The following is a 26126-nucleotide window of genomic DNA, read 5'->3' on the forward strand; positions in this document are numbered from 1 at the left end:
CAAACAGGTACGTAGAAAAGACAATCACACTCTCACAACTAAACTTCCGGCCACAGCCTTTATCAGAAAACGAGAGAACACAGGCATTCACACAATCACTCAGACACGATTCTTGCCCACATGATGGCCATTTCCAGCCACTGTGTCTACAGCCTTTGAGGATCAGATTGAAACCAACCTCTCCCCACGCGTCCCAGCCTCTCGTTGGCAGCTGCTAAGCAATGTTGCCAGTGTGTGGTTATTTTTCCTGTCAAACCAACACCCAAAAATCCATCAAAATGAAATATCTCCTTCTTGCAAAAATAAAGAAAAAATAAAACTTATTTTAAAATATGACACTCATTACTTTGTTTTCGCATCGAGCAAACATTTAAAAATCCGCCAAAATCAGATATCTCTGTATTTTCTTGCAAATAAAAAGACGAAATTAAAATTAATTTAAGTATTACACTCACACCTAGTTTGCGAGACGGACAAATATTCAAAAATCCGCCGAACTCGTTCAAAATATAAGATATATATTATTATATAATTACAACACATTTTAATGGAACAGTAACAAGCAAATTTAAATACGCTCTATTAAATTTCGGGCGTACAGCCGCACATATTGAGCCTCTACTTCTAATATTTCGGTTGTGTAACGCGTACTCATCTTCAGAATGAGCCGACAGACAGATGGCTGGACAGTATACAACCGAAATATGTGAAGATGAAGCCGAAATTATGTGCAGCACGCCCAAAATTTAATGGAGCAGACATTGCTCCACAAAAACATGAAAATGCACAAATTTAAAGATATTTTCTCACCTGTGTTTTCTTCAGTTGACGTGCTGGATTGTTAGTCTCCTTGGTAAGCAGCCATTGAGCCAATTTGCTTCAAAACATGCTCTGGTAAGACGTAATTATGACAGCACTTGTTCACATGTGTAAGTCCGGCCCGAACAGTGAGAACTGCATTTGCCATATTGGTTTTAAGTCTATTCCTGAGGGAGGTTTTTCCATTGCTGAGCATGCTAAATGCTCTTTAGACCTCAGCATTTGACCAACGTAACACCAAAAGCATCATTTCAAAATCTAAGACCTCCTGAAATGAATTTTGAGAACTAGAGACTTTATATGATGCGATCTCTTGCCAAAGTTATTCTGTATTGGCGACGTTTTTCCATTGAACAGCAGGGACCACTGAAAGTCAGTTTTTGTTATTTCAGTGTCAGGTAATTGAAATTCCTGAGTCAGCGGTATTGTACTTTCTGTCATCACCCTCAAACATTATTCTGGAGCAATCAGGCACACTTTTTGCAAAACCTTGACATTATTGGGCAGTCGCCTCTGGAGCTCCTCTGCAATTCGCATCTACTGCGACAAACGTTTTCCCTTTCTGCGTTAATTTTATTTTCTTTCATCATATTTACAAATGAAACCTCTACTTCATGACCAAGATAAATATTAGGGGATTTGTATTTTCTAACGTCTACCGTTACCAAATCCCCCCTTATAACTGGGAACAACAATCCACCGCCTAAGACCTACAATAGCAAGAACTAAGTCTTGCAGAAGCTTTGAACGGTCTGCTGTACTTGATTGAAGTGATTTATTGACCTTTTGGCATTCTCCTAGCGTTAGTCTAAGAAACAGAAGATAAAGCTTATTGATGGCATCAGAGTACATACTATATAATACGTCAGCTGTATAGCACTTAGTCTTATGTCTGGAGATTTCAAAATGTGTCTGTAGTTCAAGCCACTGACTTAACATGCGATTAACAGCAACTTAGATCGATAGCCACCTTGCGTCTAATTGGTGTATAATTTCAAGGGGTTCGGTTCCATCATTTAGCGCTTTAAACAAGTCTCTATACATGGCTTGTCGAGAAGAAGATTTGGAAAATCAAGAATAAGTTTCACAAATTAAGAACTCAATATTCCTTGGTAGCATCTGGGCAGCAGAGGACACTGCTAACTGAACTGAATGGCAAACACAGGCAATCAATACGAGATTAGGGACCTCACATTTCAGTTTCTGGTAAACCCCATTGTTAATACCCACCATTACTGAGGCATTATCCGTACCAATTCCTCTCATTTGTTTAATGTCTAGACCATAATCTGAAAGTAAAGACTTTGGTGCAGTAACAATACATTCAACATTCCCCTGTTCTCGTTCAACAATTCCTAAGATGGTGGAAATACCTCTGTTTAGTTGTTTTGAAAAATATAGAATGCAAACAGCCAAAAATTTGGTGGCACAAACATCTGTAGACTCATCTATAAGAAGACTGAAAAGTCCAATACCAACATCGTACTGTACTTTTGATTTAAAGTGCTGGAAGAGAATGTTCCTGATCAAAGCACTGCTCTTCATACGAATGACCGGAAAAGAGATGCCTGGTCAGCTCTTTGAAAAAATTTCTTGGTTAGATCTGAAGGCTGATCAACGGTTCTACTTGCACAGTAATTAACTGCAAACAAGGTAAGAACACCTTCTGCAGCTTCACGTTCGTCCATATGTTTGACAGACTGAAATGGCAATGTTGACTGTCATGAAGATGTAAAAGGTTCAGCTGCTTTTAAATGTTTCTTACTTTTTCCATGCAGAAGTAAACCCGAGAGTCTTACATTCAGGTAGCATTGGCAACATTTACACCGCGCACTACTAGGTTTCCTGGGCACTTCTAACAACCGATCCTTTAATTGTTTATCACTTAACCATTCTTTTCTAAAACGTAGTACATACCTCTTGAAATTCTTTTCAGACATGTTCAGCCAGTCGTAAAAACGAACAAAACGAGCACTAGACACTAGTTGTTAAACACACAATAACTCACTGCAACACTGTAACCTGATACGCAGCTCACCAGTTATGATCGGTAGCAGTTGGCAGCACCCAGGAGGATTCGTGCCCTAGTGATTTGCAGATGATCGTTGCCAACAGTGCAGCGTACGGTTAGCAGGTATTGACTACATTGTCGTCTTCTTTGTTACTGAGCTGAGCTGTCTTGTTGCGCTGTATACATTATGATTTTTACTAAAATGAGTGATGATGCGTTTGCTGGCTCATCACGGGGGCTATCTTCTACTCCATTTCGGAAAAGAAAGCCGGTTATAAGGAGCTCATGGAAGCTCAATATACATGTTTCTGTTGCCTGCACTGGGTGCTTACATAACACGGAGGTGGTGTTTGTTCCCCACCCCCTCCGCCCCTCGCAACCCTTCACTCAACGCAGCGTAGCTTGTCCGCTCCCCCTCTGCCCGCAGATCCCGCTCGACTGATGCGAAGTTGCAATTCGCAAGAAGTACCGTACACTAATGCATTCTGCTCACGCTTAATTTCTAAACTTTTAGGCGCCAGAACGTGCGCCTATCTACCACTTCACCCCCCCCCCCCCTCCCCCTCCATCCCGCTAACCACAGAGACTTGTGATAAGACTTACAATGGGAAATCATTTAAAAAAAAAATACTGTTCTGAAATTCAGGTTTTTAAACCATAATATCTTATAATCAAAAACATAACACCACAAGGTTGATACTCAACTTATCTTGGGAATACTGTACGTGCGTACACACACACAAACACACACTACCTCCTGCCCGTCACACCTCGTTGGCGACTCAGTGTCACGTTCAGTTGTGCTGGCGCAGCGGCAAATTATAGTTACGTTGTGATTTAATACACGTGTACTATTTCAAATCTCCGGTGCTGAATTGTTAAAAAAAAAAAAAAAAAAAGGTCTCTGGGAGGTGCCGGAACGCGTTCCGGCCGAAATTAAGCCTTGGGCTCACTGTCCAGAATTCGCGGCATTAACTCATAGAGAAAAGCATATATTTGTTAGCGTGTTGCCGGTGCTACAGGCACGTATTGCATATGTAAAGCCAGTTCGAATCCTGGCGTAGATGATATTTTCACTGTCAGTATTTGGCCGGCCAGGGGAGGAGAGAGTGCTATTGACAAGGGATTTCAGATCGATTCCGTATTTATGGATTTCCGGAATGCTTTTGACACTACCACACAAGCGGCTCGTAGTGAAATTGCGTGCTTATGGAATATCGTCTCAGTTATGTGACTGGATTTGTGATTTCCTGTCAGAGAGGTAATCGACAGAAAGTCACCGAGTAAAACAGAAGTGATTTCTGGCGTTCCCCAAGATAGTGTTATAGGCGCTTTGCTGGTCCTGATCTATATAAACGATTTTGGAGACAATCTGAGCAACCGTCTTCGGTTGTTTGCAGATGACGCTGTCGTTTATCGACTAATAAAGTCATCGGAAGATCAAAACAAACTGCAAAACGATTCAGAAAAGATATCTGAATCACGTGAAAAGTGGCAGTTGACTCTAAACAATGAAAAGTGTGAGGTCATCCATATGAGTACTAAAAGGAACTCGTTAAACTTCGGTTACACAATAAATCAGTCTAAACTAAAAGGCGTAAATTCAACTAAATACCTAGGTATTACAAATTACGAACAGCTTAAATTGGAAGGAACACACAGAAAATGTTGTGGGGAAGGCTAACCAAAGACTGCGTTTTATTGGCAGGACACATAGAAAATCTAACAGACCTACTAAGGAGACTGCCCACACTATGCTTGTCCGTCCTCTTTTAGAATACTGTTGCGCGGTGTGGGATCCTCACCAGATAGGACTGACGGAGTACATCGAAAAAGTTCAAAGAAAGGCAGCACGTTTTGTATTATCGCGAAATATGGGAGAGAGTCTCACAGAAATGATACAGGATTTGGGCTGGAAATCATTAAAAGAAAGCCGTTTTTCGTTGCGACGGAACCTCCTCACGAAATTCCAATCACCAACTTTCTCCTCCGAATGCGAAAATATTTTGTTGACACCGACCTACATAGGGAGGAGCGATCACCACGATAAAATAAGGGATATCAGAGCTCGTACGAAAAGATATAGGTGTTCGTTCTTTCCGCGCGCTATACGAGATTGGAATAATAGAGAATTGTGAAGGTGGTTCGATGAACCCTCTGCCAGACACTTGAATGTGAGTATCCATGTAGATGTAGATGATAAACTTCCTTATCCCCAGTTTTTGCGCCAATGTCCTGGACTGAATTCCAAACCTCTCCACAATCTCTCTTGAAGAGAGGACAGGTGACACTGTCGAATGGTGATTCATTCGTAGAATGGGGATGTTAAGCTTTTCGAGAGAATTATGCTATGTCCCAGCAACGAGTTTCAACCTCTCCCTCCTCATCCATAAAAACACAAACACGACTCTACACTGTACTAGAACTCATCACAGTCATCCCCTTTGTGCAAAAACACGGTCGACATTTCGTAACAGGTCGGAGGAGGGCGGTGGCAAACCACCTCCACTCGGACCCTTCCCAGATGGCGTTTCAGGATTCCTGCTTCTACTCCCCACGCTCAGTTCGTGAGGGTGGGACTCTTACTTGCTATTGTATCTTCGTTTACAATAGAAATTAGAGCCATTTGCCACCACATTATGTTTACTTTGCTGAGTTTGCCATTCATCAAAGATACTGTTAGCTGAAAAATTGCCATGTACATTGCTCAATAGGAAGGAAATCTAAGGAGTTAATTTCAATCCAGTTTCGGTTATATCCTACATGTATTTAATTTGAATGAACAGATCAGAAATACAGACCGTTTTTGCAACACATTGAGTGAAATTTAGGGTTTCACTGCAAAACATCCATGGCACTGTCTTGCTGGTGCACAAAAATCATAGTTTTATGAAAGGAAATATTTTTTTTTTCAAAATTAAATAAGCCAGAAAAACAGGTCAAAAAGGCCCAGGTTTAATAATATCTATCAAAAAATCCGTCAACTGTCAAAACTAAATTTTATCCGCCAAACAACATAAAATTCCGTCAAATCTGACGGGAAATCCATCAAGTTGGCAACGCTGCTGCTAAGCTAGAAGCAAGACTGCAAGCTGTGACGAGGGGTAGGAAGGGGAGAAGAAATGGGAATGAGGGAGAAGGGAAGCAGCGCACGTACTCTGCTGCACCCAGCCACTAAACAAAAACAAGGTTTATCCAATTCTTTTTTTCAGATTTTCCTGGCAAGTTTGAAATTCCTTGATTTCCAGAACTTGTGGCAAACTTGACGTAAGAACTCCTCTTCAGTTATATAGCTCAGGAGGATTTCACTGAATGCGTGCTGAGGAATTAGAAATTAACCCATCAAGTACAGGGACGGGTATAGCCATCATAACAGTTCCCCTTATTGCGGTACAATATCTGTCACAGTGCAGTAGACGAAACATGCGACTGTTCTGTAGCTCGCTGCTTTCTGTAATAGTTATGCAGCCGTAATTTTAGATGGCACGATTTCCACGTTTGTGAAATTGAGGCATGAGTCCAAGCCTACATGCGTTTGGTCTGTGTTTCGTGAGCTCAGTGAGTGACGACATGCCTGACGCCTACGAAGCAGGAGCCGAGAAAACTCAGCATTTTTTGGAAGAAAGTGATCTCGGTGTTTCGAGTAACGGTGCAGACTATTACAACGCGAGCGAGACATCATTTAAAGGAACTGGAAGTACGCAAACAAGAGTGCGCAAGACACGTATGCCGATGTGACAACAAAGTACTCTGTGGATTGCTCAAAGGCGATTTATTAGGACTAGGGCAATGTATCTAATCATCCTAAAACTGTTATTTGCGCTGTAACATCTGATACTGGCGCTAAGGTTCTACGTCGTCTGGATCAAAAACCTAAGAACTTCAGATCGTAAATGACTTTCTAATAACGCTATTTTTTTTTTTTTTTTGAGTCCATCCCAAGAGAAATAAACACTTGTGCAACAAAAAGCTGGGGAAATTTTTCAATGAAAATAAGGTCGACTCAGAAAAAAGCTGCTCTCTCCGAACGATGTAGTTTGCTTATGATCGAGAGCATTGTAGTGAAACTTGTTTTGAATGTAACGTAATTAGGTAAAATTCCCCTTTATGTGGTCAAATGTTTCATGGTATACCATAGCTACACAAATGAACTATGTGTGAATATTTTTGACAAAAGAAAACGATTTATGATGCACCGTAAACAATGGAACTGTGTGTGAATGATTATAGTGTTATTAGTCCTTAGACAAGTATATTCCTTCTTGTTTAGTGAAAAATTATGAATATGTGAGCAGCTAAAATATATGGAAATAATAGTCATAGTACTATGACAAATCTGCTCTCAAAAAATTATAAGAGAGGAAAAGATCTTATCTTTTCTTCAGTTACAGAATTAACAATGTATTAGGATTAATGAACATACACAACTGGTCAATATTCATACTACTTGTGTAGCATTCCTCACTTTTCTATTGTCTCTTACAATCTCGGTCCCGACCTAAATCTAAAAATAACCGAGAAAATAGATTCGTTTTACTGGCGCACAAGTAGCTCAGTAGTCAACAGTAAAGGAAGAAAACAAGAAACAGTCTTCGAATTTCAGCCGTTTAAACAGTATTTCCCGTAGCAGTAGTGAATGACATTTCCTGTGAAGAAATTCATAAATAGAAGTATCCCGTGACTAAACAACTTGCGGACAGCTAGCGTTAGTGTCAAAAGACGATGCCCCTGACTGGATTGCTTAGCGCGTCTCACGAGTTCCAGTGTGGCGCTGCTCACGCGGTCCGCTGCCTCAGTTGCGTGTTTACGTTGAAAGCCGACCGAGCTAGCGACCGATCGGCACGTTGGAAGATAAGTGAACGGTTGTTTTCGAGGATGCGCCACGTTTTGGTAACACTCATAGTAATCTGTTCTCATGGTGAAGGTGCTGGGTACTACGGACAGGTGAGGTATAATCTATAATTAAGCTTTTGGTGCTGATATTAGCTGTGTCATCGCAAAAAAATTTGTATTTGCTCAGAAGCGCCACGCAAAGATTTGTTAATGGATAAGATTTCGGAACAAATACGTTACTTTGTACAACATATAAATGGAAAAGCAGGTAGTGTCATGTCCCAAATTAGCCACTAATAGGTAATTCCTGTCGATTTTATAGGCGTATGGACTTAAGCTGAGCGTATTATATGTTTAAAGGAATCCCCAGAAAATATTTTTTTTTTGTTTTAACATACTTCATGGATACTACTATGTCAGTGATGGGTAGGTCAATTTCGACGGGGAAAAATCAGGATAAACTATCGTTTTGTCGTTTGCCACGTATAATGTGCCCAATTTCAGTGGAACAATGTCCCCTAACTTTAATTTGTTCAGTCGTAATATCAACGTTTTTCAACATTTATTAAAGTCATACACTTCTACGTAAAAATTTAAGTGTAGAAAGTTCTAACAGGAAAATGACGCGGACGAGTCAGTTATGCTGCTAATTTTTTGAACGAAATAAAAACTCACTCGTAGTAAAAATCAACCTCTGGAGAAATGCTGACTTTGCTATGTTTAATTATGTAGTGTTTTCTTTATGTTGACCAACTTCTGACAGCAACTTGTAAAATTTGTAAGAAAAGTATCAGGAAAGAATGTTTCGTACTCAGATTTGGAGGATTATATGTGACATGGGACAGAAAACCACAGTGAAATAAGCAGCTAAATTACTGCAGGAGTAGTATTGAAGGGAAGTAGTTCAAACGATCCACTTTGATAACTCTGAGTTAAACCGTAAATTTCACCACTCCATATTTTCAGGCTAAATTATTTATAGTTTATGCACTTGTTCATTAAAATGTCTCCGGCTGTCACAAAATAAGTACAAAATGTTTTAGTGTACATCCTATTGACAATACCAAACTGGCAGGAACCCCGAATTCGTAACACTTAAGATCGTATATTTTACGAGGGTTTGGTAATCTAGGGTTAAGCGCCAGATACTTCCAATTTGGTTTTAGGCGAATACTGCATCGTAGCATTTTTTAGGCGTATCATTGTAGACACTGCAGTGAAAGCGTGGTACAGCTGGCAATATTTAGATTGCCTGTTGGGGTCAGACTTAGTGAGTTTTTGCTCTTAAAGGAAATGCCCTCATATTCTGCAGAAGGGAACTTCAAATTGCCCATCCGATAATACTTATGTTTTCCGAAAATTAGACTAAGTGAATGTCGTGATGTTTCTCTTGCAAGGGGGTTTCACTCTTGCTCATACTGATCTACTGTGTCAATTCTAAACGGCTTCTATCTTTGGCTCCTAGCGTCTCCATAGTGTATTCTCTTCTATGGACGTTACTCTAATCGTCACTTTTATTTATGCCCTCGTCGATTATAAGTAAAATACCAGTCTGAACGGGTTTTTCTGAAACTTGTCAAATCATACTGCTTCCAATTCTATTTAGCTCTGCAGACTTTCTATACGGTGTGTTCTATTGAGAACAAAATTCGTGAAATCGATAGATTTCTCCACTTTTATAGCAGACTGAATTACTTTAAATCATTTTTCATTCTTCTGACTGGTTGTGGCCCGCCACCAGTTCATCTCCTGTGCAAAGGTTTCCATCCGAGTTGCAATTGCACCCTGCACATTCAATTTGCTGGACGTATTCAAATCTCTTCCTCTACAGTTTATATATTCTACCGCTCCCCCTAGAACCATGGAAGTTAGCCCCCGACACATTAACGGATGTCCTATTCTGTCCCTTGTCAGTGTCTTCCATACGTTCCTTTCTTCGCTGATGCAGTGGAGACCCTCATTCTTGCGTTATTCATCCAGCGAGCGAGATGGCGCAGTGGTTAGCACGCTGGACTCGCAGTCAGGACGGTTCAAACCCGCGTCCGGCCACCCTGGCTTAGGTTTTCCGTGATTTCCCTAAATCGTTTTAGGCAAATGCCGGAATGGTTCCTTTAATAGGGCACTGCCGATTTCCTTTCCCATCCTTTCCTAATCCGAACTTGTGCTCGGTCTCTAATGACCTCGTTGTCGACGGGACGTTAAACACTAATCTCCTCCTCCAAACCAACCAACCTTATCATTCTGTACCACCACATCTCAAAGGCTTGGATTCTTCTGGTTTACCCTAGTCTCACTACCATACAATACCGTGCTCCAAATGTACATTCTCAGAAATTTCTTTAAGTTAAAACCTATGTTTGAGAGTAGCGGATTTCTCTTGGCGAGGAATGCCTTTGTCGCCAGTTATAGTATACTTTTTAGTTTCTCCTTGCTCCGTCCTTCATAAGTTATTTTGCTGCCAAAGTACCAGAATTCGTTAACTTCGTTTTTGTGATCCCCAATTATAAGTTTTTCGCTGTTCTCGTTTCTGCTCCTTATTACTTTAGTCTTTCTTCGATTTACTCTGTTCATATTCTGTACTCATTACTGTTCATTTCATTCAACATAAACTGCAGTCGTTCTTTTGCTGAGGAAGCAATGTGACCAGCGAATCATATTTCACCCTGAGTTTTAATCCCACTCGTGATCCTTTATTTCCCTCATTGCTTCTTCGATGCTTTGAACAGTAGGTGTGGGCTACATCTATCGTACACCCTTCTTGGTAGGAGCAGTTCATTCTTGGTCTTCCAATCTTATTGTCCCCTCAAGGTCCTTGTATATATTGCATATTACCCGCCTTTTCCTATAGCTTACCCCCATTTTTCTCAGAATTTCGAACATTTTGCTCCATTTTACATTGTCGAACGCTTTTTCAAGGTCGACATATTACGAACGTCTTGATTTTTCTTAAGTCTCGCTTACAGGGTCCAAATCTATTTTAGACACTGTTAAAACGACATTTCGTATGAGCCACAGCTGCAGCGGCTGCAAAGAAGCTGAAGTATTAGCATTATTATTACAATGCTAATTAGCCCAGGCTCATTGTATGGCGCCAGCTAATGTGATATAGTAGCTAGGTGGTGAGTGGACCCTGCTAGAAGAGCAGTGGTGTTGCACGTAGCGGTGTAGTGTGGCACTTGACTATGGGTAACAGTTAAGGTGAAACGCCAATTGCGCTAATTGCTTGTCCCGTAATTCGTGGTGGCTAGGCTGACTGAGGCAGTGCAGCACCGCTTGTGTATATATGTCGAACGAAATATCACGAAGTTTACTCGAAATATTAAGATGCTTTAAGATTCTTGTAATCTTTCGGGGCCCCTACACACGCACCAATTTATCGACTGGCAGACCAATTTCCAGGCAGGCTACACACATCCCGACTGACTGCACTCAGCGATTACAGCGCATCCGGATGTTTTATCTCAAGTTCGTTGTTTGTTCTAAGGGACCCCACTTGCTTTTACACAGAAATTAAAACGGGGTTTTTCCTTGGCTATTTTCGAGGTAGCAAGGCCAAAAAAAAAAAAAAAAATGCAGAGAAAGCTGTGGGCAAAGTGGTTAACGCAAGGAAAGAAATTCACCCACGCTGTTACTTAAGCAGCTGGGATCCGATGATCTTTCGTAATTATCTAAGAATGGATGAAGCATGCATTCCGGAGCTGCTGAAGATCAAACCATTCTTAAAGAAACAAGCTGAATAATGAGGTTGTAAGCTGCGAGGAGAAGTTGTTAGTTACCTTCATTTCTGGCGACTGACAGTTTAGAGGGCCTCAAATTAAGTGCTGTTGTATACCCACAATTACTAACTACATTGATTCTTGAAACGTGATGTATAGTTGACTGGAGCATATCATGGTGAAACAAAATAAGTAAAACAAGACGAACGTTATTTATGTATATAGCATAAAAGATGACATGTAAGTTTCAGAAATTCATCGAATTCGAAGAAGACTCCACATAATATACAACAGATGCGTAAGAAATGAAGTATTTAGCAAATGTAAGACCACGCTTCATTCATAGCTGAAGGGTTTGGATACATGGACTTCAACCCAACAATGAAGCAAATTTAAGATTCAACGCCCAGTGAACGTAGATATTTCGGTTTTTACATTTCATCAGAAATAATACCTAGAAACTGAAACACAGGTCGGCGGACTGTTCTATGTGCCATGCGAAACCATTACGGATTTGTTAAAAAGTGAAAAGGGCTTCATTTCTTGCATCTATATTACTATACCTCTCGCACGACGCTTCTCATAAACATTTGCAGTCTTTTAGTTTTGTCTGCCTCGTACACTCTCATACACCCACATCAAACGTTTTGCATCACCCTGGTTCCCAGAACTCCTGAAGATAGACGTTGACTGTGGATATTGTATCACAGACAGTCCCTTTGACTGTTCGGAGATGTCACTAAACCCGTCAACAGATGTAAACAACCATGCACGAGCAGCGCCTATTAGACGGAGAGGGTCCGACAGCCGATCATTCGTCATTCCACCAGGAAGAAGGTACACGGCTCGTATTTAGTTCAACCATGCCTAGACGATCAATACAGCAGTTCGATTGCGTCTGCATTGTTACTTTGTGCCAAGAAGGGCCCCCCCTGCGGGTTCGGGGGTTAGAATAGGCCCGCGGTATTCCTGCCTGTCGTAAGAGGCGACTAAAAGGAGTCTCAAATGTTTCGGCCTTATGTGATGGTCCCCTCTCGGGTTTGACCTCCATCTTTCTAAATTATTCCGAAGAGCGAGCCAATTGGGGAAGGGCGCCTTACGTGGTGCACTGTATCCGTCGTGCATTGCGACCTTTAGCCGGCTTTTTCGTCGTTGCAATGGTGTCCCGCTCGTTTTCCATCTCTTGGGCGAGGATACGTCCTGGGTGCGATTCCCACGCTGCACTCTGCAGTGTTTCTTTTAACTGCGACGACGACCTTGGACAGTTTTGCACCTAAGATCCAGCACGGTAGCCAGTCCGTTGTGGTGGGGCCGCCATGTACCCTCTTGGTTGTAGCCCCCTGACAACACAGGGATCGCTCTACTGATGCCTGCGCCGTTAACTCCCCACGTATGCCAAGGAATAGATGCCCGTCTCCCTGGGGCATCAGGACTCCCGGCAATGGCCATCCTGCCAGGTGGCTATTGCTGCGGCTGGGTGGCGCCCGTGGGGAGGGCCCTTGGTCGGAGTAGGTGGCATCAGGGCGGATGACCCGCAATGAAGCGTGGTACATCATCTCTCGCTGGCGGCCAGCCGCCAGCAGTCTCTAAGCGTTCTCGGGCTCAATTTAATGCTGAAAAGTACAATCCGAAAACGTTCCCCTCTCTGGCCACGCCGTGGGAGGAGCGTAAGTCTCAGGATGGAGGTAATAGTTATTCGCCCCGATTCTTAGTTTGTACGAGAGCTGATGGGGAGTCTTTTCTCTCCACAAAGCCTCAGTTCTTCGTCGAGCATTTAGAGGACAAGTTTGGGGAGGTGGAGGGCTTGTCAAAAATGCGCTCTGGAGCGGTCCTGATCCAAACGGCATCCTCTGCCCAGTCACGACGGTTGCTTGCTTGTGACAAGTTGGGGGATGTTGCTGTTACGATCACGCCGCATAAGAGTTTAAATATGGTCCAGGGAGTTATTTACCATAAGGACCTTCTTTTGCAGTCTGATGACGAGCTGCGCGCCAACTTAGAGCGCAAGGGTGTACATTTCGTCCGGCGCGTTCATCGGGGTCCGAAGGAAAATCAGATAGCTACAGGTGCCTTCATCTTGGCCTTCGTGTGTGATACGTTACCGGAAAAGGTCAAGGTGATGGTCTACCGATGTGACGTCAGGCCCTATATTCCTCCCCCGATGCGGTGCTTCAAGTGCTGGAAGTTCGGCCATGTGTCTTCCTGCTGCACTTCCAGCCTCACATGTCGAGATTGCGGACGCCCGTCTCATCCCGATACTCCATGTGCCCCGCCTCCCCTCTGTGTCAACTGCCGGGAGCACCAATCACCTTGCTCGCCTGACTGCAAAGTCTTTCAGAAAGAGCGCAAAATTATGGAATATAAGACCCTGGACCGGCTGACCTATACTGAGGCCAAAAGGAAATATGACAGACTCCATCCTGTGAGAATGACATCTTCTTATGCAGCTGCTAAGACAACTGTGCTAGCCCCATCAGTTTCGAGACTTCCAGCCAGCTCGATAAGCAGTAAGACTCCTCCTGCCCCCTTGCCCGTGGGGGGCTCTACCCAACTGGTTGCTCCTGCACCACCTAAGTCAGGAGCAACCGCCTCCCACCCGTCGGGGACGTCCGTCCCCGCTTCTCAGCTGGAGAAGCGTCTAACTTCTTCGGCTACTCTCGCCTGTAAGAGTTCCCTTGGGACCCTCCCTTCCCAGGGTTCCACCAGCGGGAAGGATGACGGCCGCCAGTGGCATAAGTCCTCACCAGCGGCCGGGCGTAGGGCTTCACGATCCTCCTCTGTCCCGGAGACTGAATCGGTGAAGCCTTCCCAGCCGGTGCAACCCAAGGTTCAGCGAGAGAAGTCCAAGAGAAAGACCTCTAAGGCCAAAGAACTTGCGGTGGCGCCAACCCCACCGCACCTTTCGCGCTCTGCGTCTGAGGATGAAGTCGAGATTCTAGCGTCCGCTGAGGACCTTGATCTCACTGGTCCCTCAGACGCCATGGATGCCTCTCGTACGGGTACTGAATCGGTGGCAGTGAGTGAACAAGCGGCGTAAATTGCCTTCCCAGTCCTTTCACGCCTTTCTCAGCCATGGACAATATCATCCTCCAGTGGAACTGCGGCGGTTTTTTCCACCATCTAGCTGAGCTCCAACAACTTATCAGCCTTCACCCTTCTTCTGCATTGCTCTTCAGGAAACTTGGTTTCCAGCAATGCGAACCCCCGCCCTCCGTGGCTATCGGGGTTATTATAAGAACCGGGCAGCATATGAAAGGGTGTCGGGTGGCGTCTGCCTCTATGTCCTTCACACTCTGCACAGCGAGTCTGTCCCTCTCCACACACCTTTAGAGGCTGTCGCTGTTCGGGTGTGGACGCCACAGGCTGTTACCGTCTGCAGTCTTTACCTTCCACCAGATGGTGATGTCTCGCAGCATGTCCTGGCTGCGCTGATAGTCCAATTGTCGCCACCTTTCTTGCTATTGGGCGACTTCAACGCCCATAACCCTCTGTGGGGTGGGTCAGTGGCAACAGGTCGAGGCGCCATCGTTGAGCATTTATTGTCGCAGCTCGATCTTTCGATTTTAAATGATGGTGCCTTCACACACTTCAGTGTGGCGCATGGCACATACTCCGCCATTGACCTTTCAATATGTATCCCTAGCCTCTTACCGTCTGTCCAATGGAGTGTGCATGACGACCTGTGTGGTAGTGACCACTTTCCGATCTTTCTGTCACTACCACAGCGTCACTCTTCTGGGCGCCCTAGCAGATGGGCTATGAATAAGGCTGACTGGGACTTGTTCTCCTCCATTGCCGCTCTTGAGTCTCTCTCTAATGACGACATTGATGCGGTGGTTCAATCGGTCGCCACCGGCATAGTTACTGCCGCCGAATCTGCCATTCCCCGTTCTTCTGGGTCCCCTCGGCGGAAGGCTGTGCCTTGGTGGTCGCCTGAGATCGCTGAAGCGATTAAAGATCGCCGGCGGGCGCTCCAGCATCACAAGCGACATCCCTCCTTAGACCACCTTATCGCCTTCAAACGGCTGCGTGCGCGGGCCCGCCTCCTTATCCGCCAAGGCAAGAAGGAGTGCTGGGAGCGGTATGTGTCCACCATTGGCCTCCATGTCACTCCTTCGCAGGTCTGGGCCAAGATTCGACGCGTCTACGGCTATCGGACCCCTGCCAGCGTCCCTGCGCTCTCACTGAATGGAGCAGTTTGTACTGACTCTGACGTCATTGCCAATCGCTTAGCAGAGCATTTTGCTATGAGTTCCGCTTCTGCGAATTACCCCCAGGCCTTCCGCTCCATTAAAGAGCGGATGGAACGTCGGAGCCTTTCGTTTCGCACCAACCACCCAGAATCTTACAATGCTCCATTCAGTGAGTGGGAATTTCGCAGTGCCCTAGCTGCTTGCCCTGATACCGCTCCTGGGCCAGATGGCATCCACTGTCAGATGCTGAAACACCTTTCAGTGGACTGCCAGAGGCGCCTTCTCGATTTTTACAACCGTCTTTGGGTCGAGGGGATGTTTCCATCGCAATGGCGGGAAGGCGTTGTCATCCCCGTTTTGAAACCTGGAAAGACCCCTCTGGAGGTGGACAGCTACCGCCCCATTAGCCTCACCAACGTTCTTTGTAAGCTTCTCGAACGGATGGTGAGCTGGTGCTTAAATTGGGTACTGGAGTCTTGGGGCCTTCTGGCTCCGTCTCAGGGTGGGTTCCGCAAAGGCCGCTCCGCCGCCGACAATCTGGTGAGCCTGGAGTCGGCCATCCGTACTGCCTTTGCCCGCCGTCAGCACCTGGTCGCTGTCTTTTTCGACATGTGGAAGGCGTACGATACGACATGGCGTCATCACATCCTTTCTACGCTTCACGGATGGGGTCTTCGTGGCCCTCTGCCGATCTTTATCCGCAATTTCCTGTCGTATCGTACCTTCCGCGTGCAAGTCGCAGCCTCCTATTGTTCCACCCATGTCCAGGAGAACGGTGTGCCACAGGGTTCTGTTTTAAGTGTCTGCCTGTTTTTAATAGCCATTAACGGGCTCGCTGCAGCCGTGGGAAATTCTGTCTCTGCTTCCCTGTATGCTGACGACTTCTGCCTTTATTACAGCTCTACTGGCATTGCAGCTGTTGAACGTCAGCTACGGGGCGCTATCCGTAAGGCGCAGTCTTGGGCTGTAGCGTATGGGTTTCAGTTTTCGGCAGCCAAGACTCGCGTTATGCATTTCTGCCGGCGCCGAACAGTCCATCCTGAGCCGCGGCTTTATCTTGCCGACGAACTCCTTGCTGTGGTGGAGACCCACAGGTTTTTGGGGGTGGTTTGGCTGCCTCATATCCGGCAACTTAAACAGACGTGTTGGCGGCATCTAAATGCTCTGAGATGCTTGAGCCACACCCGCTGGGGCGCCGACCGCTCTACCCTGTTGCGGCTCTTCCAGGCGTTAATCCAGTCCCGTCTGAATTATGGGACCCTGGCTTATGGCTCAGCATCCCCATCTGCGTTACGGGTGCTGGACCCAATTCTCCACAGCGGGATACGCCTTGCCACTGGTGCTTTCCGCACCAGCCCTGTGGACAGCGTACTAGTGGAGGCAGGTGTACCTCCACTGCGGTTCCGGCGCCAACGTTTGCTGGCCGCTTATGCTGCCCATGTTCTAAGCTTGCCCGGGCATCCAAATTATCGTGTCCTGTTCCCGCAGTCAGTCGTCCATCTGCCAGACCGTCGGCCCCGGTCGGGTTGTCCGATCGCCGTACGCGTCAAGGAGCTTCTCTGCGGGCTTGGGTTTTTCCCTGTTCCACCTCCTTTCCGGGCGCCTCTGCGTACACCCCCGGGTATGCGCTAACTCTAGGGGACCATTCCGAATAACGGTCCTTGGCGGCTGGCTGCAGCGTTTACACAGCTGAGCAGTCGCCATCTTTCGAGCCCTAGAGTATATCCGCTCCTGCTCAGGTGAGTCCTTCGTTATCTGTAGCGATTCCCTGAGCGGTTTACGAGCTCTCGACCAGTGTTTTCCTCGTTCTCGTCTGGTGATGGCTATCCATGAGTCCCTGCATACTCTTGCGCGTTGCGGCCACTCTGTGGTCTTTGTGTGGACCCCCGGTCATGTCGGTATCCCAGGCAATGAACATGTTGACCGCCTGGCGAAAGAGGCCACGAGTAAACCATCTCTGGATGTTGGCCTCCAGAGGCTGATTTGCGGGCAGTCCTCCGCCGAAAAGTTTTTGCGCTTTGGGACGCTGAATGGCGCGATCGGATTACACCCAATAAACTCCGTGCCATTAAGGAGACGACGACTGTGTGGCGGTTCTCCATGCGAGCTAACTGCAGGGACTCAGTCGTCCTTTGTCGGCTCCGCATTGGCCACTCCCGGCTAACAGTTATTTACTGCGCCGGGAGGACCCTCCTGTATGTCGCTGCAGGGCGGCTTTGACGGTGGCCCACATTCTGTTGGCCTGCCCCCTTTTAGCTGTGGTCAGGCAGACATTTGCGCTGCGTGATACGCTCCCTGCCGTTTTATCTGATGACCCTGTTATGGCTGCCTTAGTTTTACGTTTTATTAGGGCAGGGAGTTTTTATTCTTTCATCTGAGTGTCTGTTTTATTTTATTTTTTGTGTTGATTCTGGCCTTTGGCCTATGATTTTAATCTGTTCTTTCAATGTGTTTCTAAGTGGTTGGCTTTTCCTTTTTTATTTCTATGGTCGGCCAACCACTGTCACACTCTGTGTGGTTTTAGTTCGTTTTGTCTTGTCCTTGTCTCCGTTTCTCTTGTTCTGTATCGTCTGTGATCTATTCTGTTCCTCGTTTTTATTCTCTGTGGGTGTTCTTTGTATTTGGAAAAAGGGACCGATGACCGTAGTAGTCTGGTCCCTTTCATCCCCCAAACCAACCAACCAACCAACCAATCATTCACTAGTTCTTTCAACAGTTCCACCCTTTCCTCAGATGTGTGGGCCAACCTCCGAAGGCTCTGTGGGACCAAGATCTATTCCTCAATTTCTGGCCTGACAGTAGCAGACGATGTCATTTTGGGCCCTATTGCTGTATAAAACACCTTGGGCCGCCATTTTGCGGACATTTCGAGCTCTTCCCACTATCACCCCGCCTTGCTCCATCGGAAACGAACAGAGGTTGCTCGTGCGATATGCTTCTCTTCTCCGAACCGTGAGTGCTACAATGCCACCTTTTCTATAAAGGAGCCAGATCATATTCTCAGTTCATCCCGGGACCAGACACCATCCACATTTAGATGTTGCAGCACCTTTCGTGCAAGCACTTTCTGCTTAACACGTAAAACTGCTTCTGGGCAGAGGGTACATTTCCCGGAAGTAAGCGTGAAACCACCAACCAACCCATACCTAAGCCTGGTAAGGACAAAAACCTTTCTAGATACCGCCCCCACCTCTCACCAGCTGCGTTTGCCAGGTGATGGAATGTATGATTGATGGCTGGCTGGTAAGGTGACTCGAGTCTTGAAATTTACTGACGAATACACTGTGTGGATTTAGAGCGCCGTGTTCTCCAGTTTACAATCTCGTTACTTTGTCCACCCTTGTCATGACTCGGACTGTGGCCGTGTTTTTCGATTTGTAAAAGGCCTAAGACACCTACTGGAGAACCTGTATCCTCCATACTTTTTACACGTGGGGCTTCCATGGCTACTTGCTGTGTTTCCTTCAGGAATTTTTAAGACAGTTTTCAAAGTGCGTGTGCGTTCTGTCTTGTCGGACGCCTTTATCCAGGAAAATGGTGTCTCTCAGCGTTCTGTCCTGAGCGTCGTCTTTGATATCGCTATTAACCCTATAATGGCCTGTCTACCGCCGGGCATCGCTGGCTTCCTTTTTGATGACGATTTTGCCATCTATTGCAGTTCTCCACGGGTCTCTCACTGAGCGGCGTCTTCAGCGATGTCTTGATGGTCTATACTCCTGGGGCATCGACAATAGCTTTCGCTGTTCCACTGACAAATCCGTCTGTGTGAATTTCTGGCGACGCAAGTGGTTTCTGCCACCATCTTTACATCTTGAGACTGTTGCCCTTCCGTTCGTTGAAACTACAAAATTCCTGGGAGTCATGCTCGATAGCGAACTCTCTTGGTCCTCCCATGTGTTTCACGTGGAAAACCACTGTACGTGGTTCAATGCCCTACATGTCGTCAATGGTACTTTCTGGGGTACCGATCGAACCACCCTCCTCAGTTTGTACTGGTCCCTTGTCCGTTCGAAATACAACTAGGGGTGTCTAGTTTATGTATTTGCACGTCCCTCTCTTATGCTGCCACACCACTATCCATCATTGTGGTATCCGTTTGGCCACTTTCGCCTTTTACGCTAGCCTGGTTGAGAGTTTGTATGCTGTAGCTGCAGAAGTACCGCTATTCTACCACCGTGACTTTCTCCTCAGTGGTATACACGCCGTCTGTCTGCCATGTGTGGTCTCCCATCCTATGCCTCCTTCAATGACTCCTTTGATTGCCAGTATGGGGAGTGTCCCTCTTCTGTTACCTTCTAGTCTACTTTTGGCACTTGCTATGGTGGCTTGACTTCACACTACCTGGTGGGTACGAACTCACCACCACATTGTCATCATGAATCGGCCCATGTTAACCTTGGCCTTCTTTCGCTTCCTAAGGACACTACTCCATCCTCGCTCTATCGCCTTCACATTCACGACCTACGCATGGAACTTCATGATAGTACCTTTGAGTACACCGATGGCTCTCGGACTGTGGAGACGGGGATTGTCATTGGCGCCCGCGTCTTTCAATATCGGCTTCCGGCAAACTGCTCAGTCTTTACAGCCAAGCTCTTCACCCTGTTTCGGGCCACGAAGTACAGTTAGCGAGACACTTTTCAATTGTGTCCTGCTCACTCACTCAGCGTCCATCAAAATCTTTGTGCGCTGTACAGCGCCCAACCGTTAGCGCAGCGGGTCCAGGAAACCTGTCACTTGCTGACTCTAGGTGGAGCCAGTGTGATGTTTCTGTGGGCTCGTAGTTATGTTGGTCTGTCAGGAAACGCAGCTGCTTGCGCTGCTGCCAATGCTGCAGTCCTACCTCAGCCCGCTAGTTCTTATATTTCCCCCCCTGCGGGTTCGGGGGTTAGAATAGGCCCACGGTATTCCTGCCTGTCGTAAGAGGCGACTAAAAGGAGTCTCACATGTTTCGGCCTTGTGTGATGGTCCCCTCTCGGGTTTGACCTCCATCTTTCTAAATTATTCCGAAGAGCGAGCCAATTGGGGAAGGGCGCCTTACATGGTGCGCTGTATCCGTCGTGCAATTAGACCTTTAGCCGTCTTTCTCGTCGTTGCAATGGTGTCCCGGTCGTTTTCGATCTCTTGGGCGATTACCACACTGCACTCTGCAGTGTTTCTTTTAACTGCGACGACGACCTTGGCCATTTTTGCACCTAAGATCCAGCATGGTAGCCAGTCCGTTGTGGTGGGGCCGCCATGTACCCTCTTGGTTGTAGCCCCCTGACAACACAGGGATCGCTCTACTGATGCCTGCGCCGTTAACTCCCCACGTATGCCAAGGAGTAGATGCCCATCGCCCTGGGGCATCGGGACTCCCGGCAATGGCCATCCTGCCAGGTGGCCTTTGCTGTGGCTGGGTGGCGCCCGTGGGGAGGGCCCTTGGTCGGAGTAGGTGGCATCAGGGCGGATGACCCGCAATGAAGCGTGGTACATCATCTATCGCTGGTGGGCCTCCACCAGCAGTCTCTAAGCGATCGAGGTCTAACCTCAACGGGTAGAAATTGGATCAGAGATCGTTTCCCTCCCTAGCTACTCCATGGGAGGAACGTCTTGCTAAAGAAGGCAGTGGAGAATATTCACCCCGGTACCTCGTGTGCACGCGGGTTGATGGAGAATCATTCATGTCGACCAAGCCCCAGTTTTTTGTGGAGCATTTAGAGGACAAGTTCGGGGAGGTGGAGGGCTTGTCCAAGATGCGCTCTGGTTCTGTGCTCATCAAAACGGCATCCTCTGCCCAGTCACGGAGGTTGCTCAATTGTGACAAGTTGGGGGATATTTCCGTTAGCATCACGCCGCATAAGAGTCTGAACATGGTCCAGGGTATTATATTCCACCGGGATCTTCTTCTGCAGTCCGACGATGAATTACGCGCCAACCTCGAACGACGAGGTGTTCACTTCGTCCGGCGCGTCCATCGGGGTCCGAGGGATAATCAGGTCGCCACAGGTGCCTTCATCTTGGCCTTTGAGGGTGATGTCTTACCCGAAAAGGTTAAGGTGATGGTTTACCGTTGTGGTGTGAAACCATATATCCCTCCTCCGATGCGGTGTTTTAAATGGTGGAAGTTCGTCGGGCACATGTCATCTCGCTGTACTTCCAGCATCACGTGTCGGGATTGCGGACGTCCTTCGCATCCTGATACTCCATGTGCTCCGCCTCCCATCTGTGTTAACTGTGGAGAACACCATTCCCCCTGCTCACCGGACTGTCGGATCTTCCAGAAGGAAAGGAAGATAATGGAATATAAGACCGTGGACCGCCTAACCTACACCGAGGCCAGGCGCAAATATGAGCGGCTCCATCCCGTGCCCATGACGTCTACCTATGCCACTGCTGCAACACGAGTTCACTCTCAGCTCTGCCAGAATTCACCGGCCCCCTTGGTTGCGGGGGGCACTTCACTCCCTGTTGCTCCTGCTCCATCTCTTTCAGGAGCAACACCACCCCAACCACCAGGGACATCTGTTCCCCCTTCACAGCCGGAGAAGCGTGAGCCTTCTTCGGCTCCTCTCGCCCGGAAGGGGTCCCTTGGGGCCCTCCCATCCCAGGCTTTGCCCAGTGCCAAAGCAGACGTCCGCAAGTTTGTCAAACAACCACCAGTCGCTGGTCGTAGGGCGTCACGGTCGTCTTCAGTCCCTGAGACTGCCCCAGTGAGGCCCTCCCAGCCAGACCCACCTAAGGCACAGCGCACAAAGCAGTCGAAGAAAAAGGCTCCCAAGCATCCTGAAATTGCGGTGGCACCTGTCCCTCCGCAACCTTCTCCCTCTGCATCCGAAGATGAGGTGGAGATTCTGGCGTCCGCTGAGGACATGGATCTCGCCAGTCCCTTGGATGCAATGGATGGCTGTTGTCCAGGTGGTGACTCAGTAGCAGCAGGGGCCCCGGAGGCGTAATCTGCCTCCCCAGTCCCTTCACGCCTTTCCCATCCATGGCTAATACCATCCTCCAGTGGAACTGCAGCGGTTTCTCCCACCATCTAGCTGAGCTCCGCCAACTTATCAGCCGTTATCCTTTCCTTTGCATTGCTCTGCAGGAAACTTGGTTTACAGCAATGCGAACCCCCGCCCTCCGTGGCTATCGGGGTTATTTTAAGAACCGGGCAGCTTATGAAAGGGTGTCTGGTGGCGTCTGCATATATGTCCTTAACTCTCTTCACAGCGAGTTTGTACCTCTACAAACAGCTTTAGAGGCTGTCGCTGTTCGGGTGTGGACGCCACAGGCTATCACTGTCTGCAGTATTTACCTTCCACCTGATGGTGCTGTCGCACAGCATGTCCTGGCTGATCTGATAGCCGAACTGCCGCCACCTTTTTTGCTGCTGGGCGATTTCAATGCCCACAACCCTCTATGGGATGGGACTGTCTCCGATGTTCGCGGTCGGGCCGTGGAGCATGTGTTGGCTCAGCTCGACCTTAGCCTCTTGAACACCGGTGCTCCCACGCATTTCAGTGTGGCCCATGGCTCGTTCTCGGCCATCGATCTCTCTATTTGCAGCCCTGGCCTTGTCCCATCCCTCCACTGGAGAGTGCACCCTGACCTGTGTGGTAGTGACCATTTTCCCATCTATTTGTCACTGCCCCAGTGTCATTCTTCTGGGCGCTTGCTCCGCTGGGCTCTCCACAGGGCTGACTGGCCAGCTTTTACTTCCGCTGCAACCATTGAGTCTCCCCCACAGGGTGACATTGACGAGGTGGTTCGTGTTTTAACCACGTCCATCATTTCAGCGGCCGAGGCTTCCATCCCCCGTTCTTCTGACCTCCCTCGGAGGAAGGCTGTCCCCTGGTGGTCGCCGGAGATTGCTGAGGCTATTCGCGACCGTAGGCGGGCTCTCCAGCGTCATAGGCGGCACCCGTCTCTGGAGACCCTCATCGCCTTTAAGAGGCTCCGTGCCTTCGCCCGTCGTCTTATTGCACGGCGTAAGCAGGAGTGCTGGGAGCGGTATGTTTCCTCCTTGGGCTCCCGTGTTTCCCCCTCGCTCGTGTGGTCCCGGATACGGCGGATTTATGGACACCAGACCCCTACGGGTGTCCCTGGGATCTCTTTGGACGGCGCTGTGTGCACGGACGCTGCCGCCATTGCTGAACACCTTGCTGCGCACTTCGCTACGAGCTCTGCGACTGCAACTTATCCCCCCGCCTTTCGCTCTCTCAAGGAGCGGGCCGAGCAGACGCCATTATCGTTCCACACGCGTCGTTCTGAAACTTACAATGCTCCTTTCAGCGAGAGGGAATTCCTCGCTGCCCTCGCCGATTGCCCTGATACAGCACCAGGACCGGACTGCATCCACGTACAGATGCTGAAGCATCTCTCCAGGGACTGCCAGAGACACATTCTCGCGATATTTAATCGCATTTGGAGCGAAGGCGTGTTCCCGTCGCAATGGCGAGAGGGTGTTATTGTCCCCATCTTGAAGCCTGGTGCGGACCCACTGGCGGTGGACAGCTATCGTCCCATTACCCTCACCAACGTTTTGTGCAAATTGCTCGAACGTATGGTGGGGCGGCGTTTGTGTTGGGTCCTTGAGTCACGCGGTCTCCTCGCTCCATCCCAGGGTGGCTTCCGTCGGGGCCGGTCTGCAGTGGACAATTTGGTGCGGCTGGAATCTGCTGTCCGTACGGTCTTTGCCTGACGTCAGCATCTCGTTGCTGTGTTTTTCGATCTGCGGAAGGCGTATGACACCACATGGAGGCATCACATCCTCGCCACATTGCATGAGTGGGGTCTTCGTGGTCGGCTCCCGGCTTTTCTTCAAAGCTTTTTATTGCGCCGCTCTTTCCGGGTGCAAGTCGGTGCCACCTCTAGTTCCTCTTACATACAGGAAAATGGGGTCCCACAGGGCTCGGTGTTGAGCGTCTCCTTATTTTTAGTGGCCATTAATGGTCTGGCTGCAGCAGTGGGGTCGTCGGTGTCTCCTTCTTTGTATGCCGACGACTTCTGCATCTCATTTAGCTCCACGACTACGGGAGTCGCCGAACGCAGGCTGCAAGTCGCCGTTCGCAAGGCAGCATCATGGGCTCTGACTCACGGTTTTCAGTTCTCTGCACCCAAGACTCGAGTTATGCACTTCTGCAGGCGTCGGACGGTCCACCCTCATCCTGAACTTTACCTCGACGGCCACCTGCTTGAAGTGGTGGACACTTGCCGCTTCTTGGGACTCGTGTTTGATGCCCGACTCACATGGGTTCCTCATGTTACTCAGCTGAAGCAAAAATGCTGGCGGCACCTCAACGCCCTCCGCTGCCTTAGCCACACGTCTTGGGGTGCAGTTTGCTGCACGCTGCTGCGGTTGTACAGGGCCCTTGTGCAGTCCCGGCTTGATTATGGGAGCCTGGCCTATGGGTCTGCGTCCCCCTCAGTGTTGAAGTTGTTAGACCCCATACACCACTGTGGGGTTCGGCTTGCAACTGGCGCTTTTCGTACCAGCCCCGTGGATAGTCTACTGGTGGAGGCCGGGGTTCCCCCGCTGCGGATTCACCGCCATCGACTGCTCGCCGACTATGCTGTCCACGTGCATTGCTCGCCAGGCCATCCCAATCGTCGCCTGCTTTTCCCTGCCATGGTCCTCCATCTGCCCGAACGGCGACCTAGGTCTGGGCTTTCCGTCGCTGTCCGTGTCCAGTCCCTGCTGTCCGAACTGGGGTCATTCCCTCTTCTGCCTCCCTTCCGGGTCCGTACACCTACGCCTCCCTGGTGTTTGTCCCGGCCGTCCGTCCGTCTGGATTTGGCACAGGGACCTAAGGACTCGGTTCCGCCTGTGGCCCTCCGTCGCCGTTTTCTTGCGCTCCTCGAATCATTTCCGGGCTGTGAGCCAGTCTACACTGATGGTTCCCTGGTTGATGGTCGCACTGCCTACGCTTTTGCTCATGCTGCCCATGTTGAGCAACGCTCCTTGCTGGTTGGCTGCAGTATTTTTACTGCAGAGCTGGTGGCCATCTTGCGCGCTCTTGAGCATATGCGTTCCTGCTCAGGTGCCTCCGTCGTCATCTGCAGTGACTCCCTGAGCAGCCTCCAGGCCATCGACCGCTGCTATCCCTCTTCTCCTCTGGTGTCCTCTATTCGGGAGTCTGTTTCCACCATTACCCACTCTGGTCGTTCGGTGGTTTTTGTTTGGACGCCAGGTCACGTTGGCATCCCGGGGAACGAACGTGTTGACAGGCTGGCCAAAGGGGCGATAGACGCCCCAGCTTTGGAGATCGGCCTTACGGCTCGCGACCAGCAGCTGGTATTGCGCCGTAAGGTGCTTGGGATGTGGGCTGCTGAGTGGCGTGGCATGACAGCCCCGAATAAACTGCGGGCTGTCAAGGAGACGACCGCTGTGTGGCGTTCCTCCCTGCGGGCTTCTCGCAGGGACTCGGTGGTCCTGAGTCGGCTGCGCATCGGCCATACGTACCTGACGCATGGCCATCTCTTGCGTCAGGGGGATCCCCCCCTGTGTCAGTGTGGGTCCCGGCTGACGGTCGGCCACATTTTGCTGGAGTGTCCTCGACTGCGCACACTCCGGCAATCTTTTAA

General features: G+C 48.4%; 1 protein-coding gene across 2 annotated transcripts in view; it reads left to right on the top strand.

Moving 5' to 3' along the window:
• The first annotated feature begins 7643 nt into the window (after window positions 1-7643).
• The window catches only part of LOC126162696 (uncharacterized), a 173419-nt gene continuing 154936 nt past the window's right edge, over window positions 7644-26126 (top strand). For both annotated transcript variants that reach the window (XM_049919353.1, XM_049919359.1), the window contains exon 1: window positions 7644-7774. In XM_049919353.1, the coding sequence (XP_049775310.1) occupies window positions 7706-7774 (69 nt within the window). In that variant the 5' untranslated portion in view covers window positions 7644-7705. The remainder of the gene's footprint in view (window positions 7775-26126) is intronic.

The sequence above is a fragment of the Schistocerca cancellata genome, chromosome 1, assembly GCF_023864275.1.
Source record: "Schistocerca cancellata isolate TAMUIC-IGC-003103 chromosome 1, iqSchCanc2.1, whole genome shotgun sequence".
Lineage (NCBI taxonomy): Eukaryota > Metazoa > Arthropoda > Insecta > Orthoptera > Acrididae > Schistocerca > Schistocerca cancellata.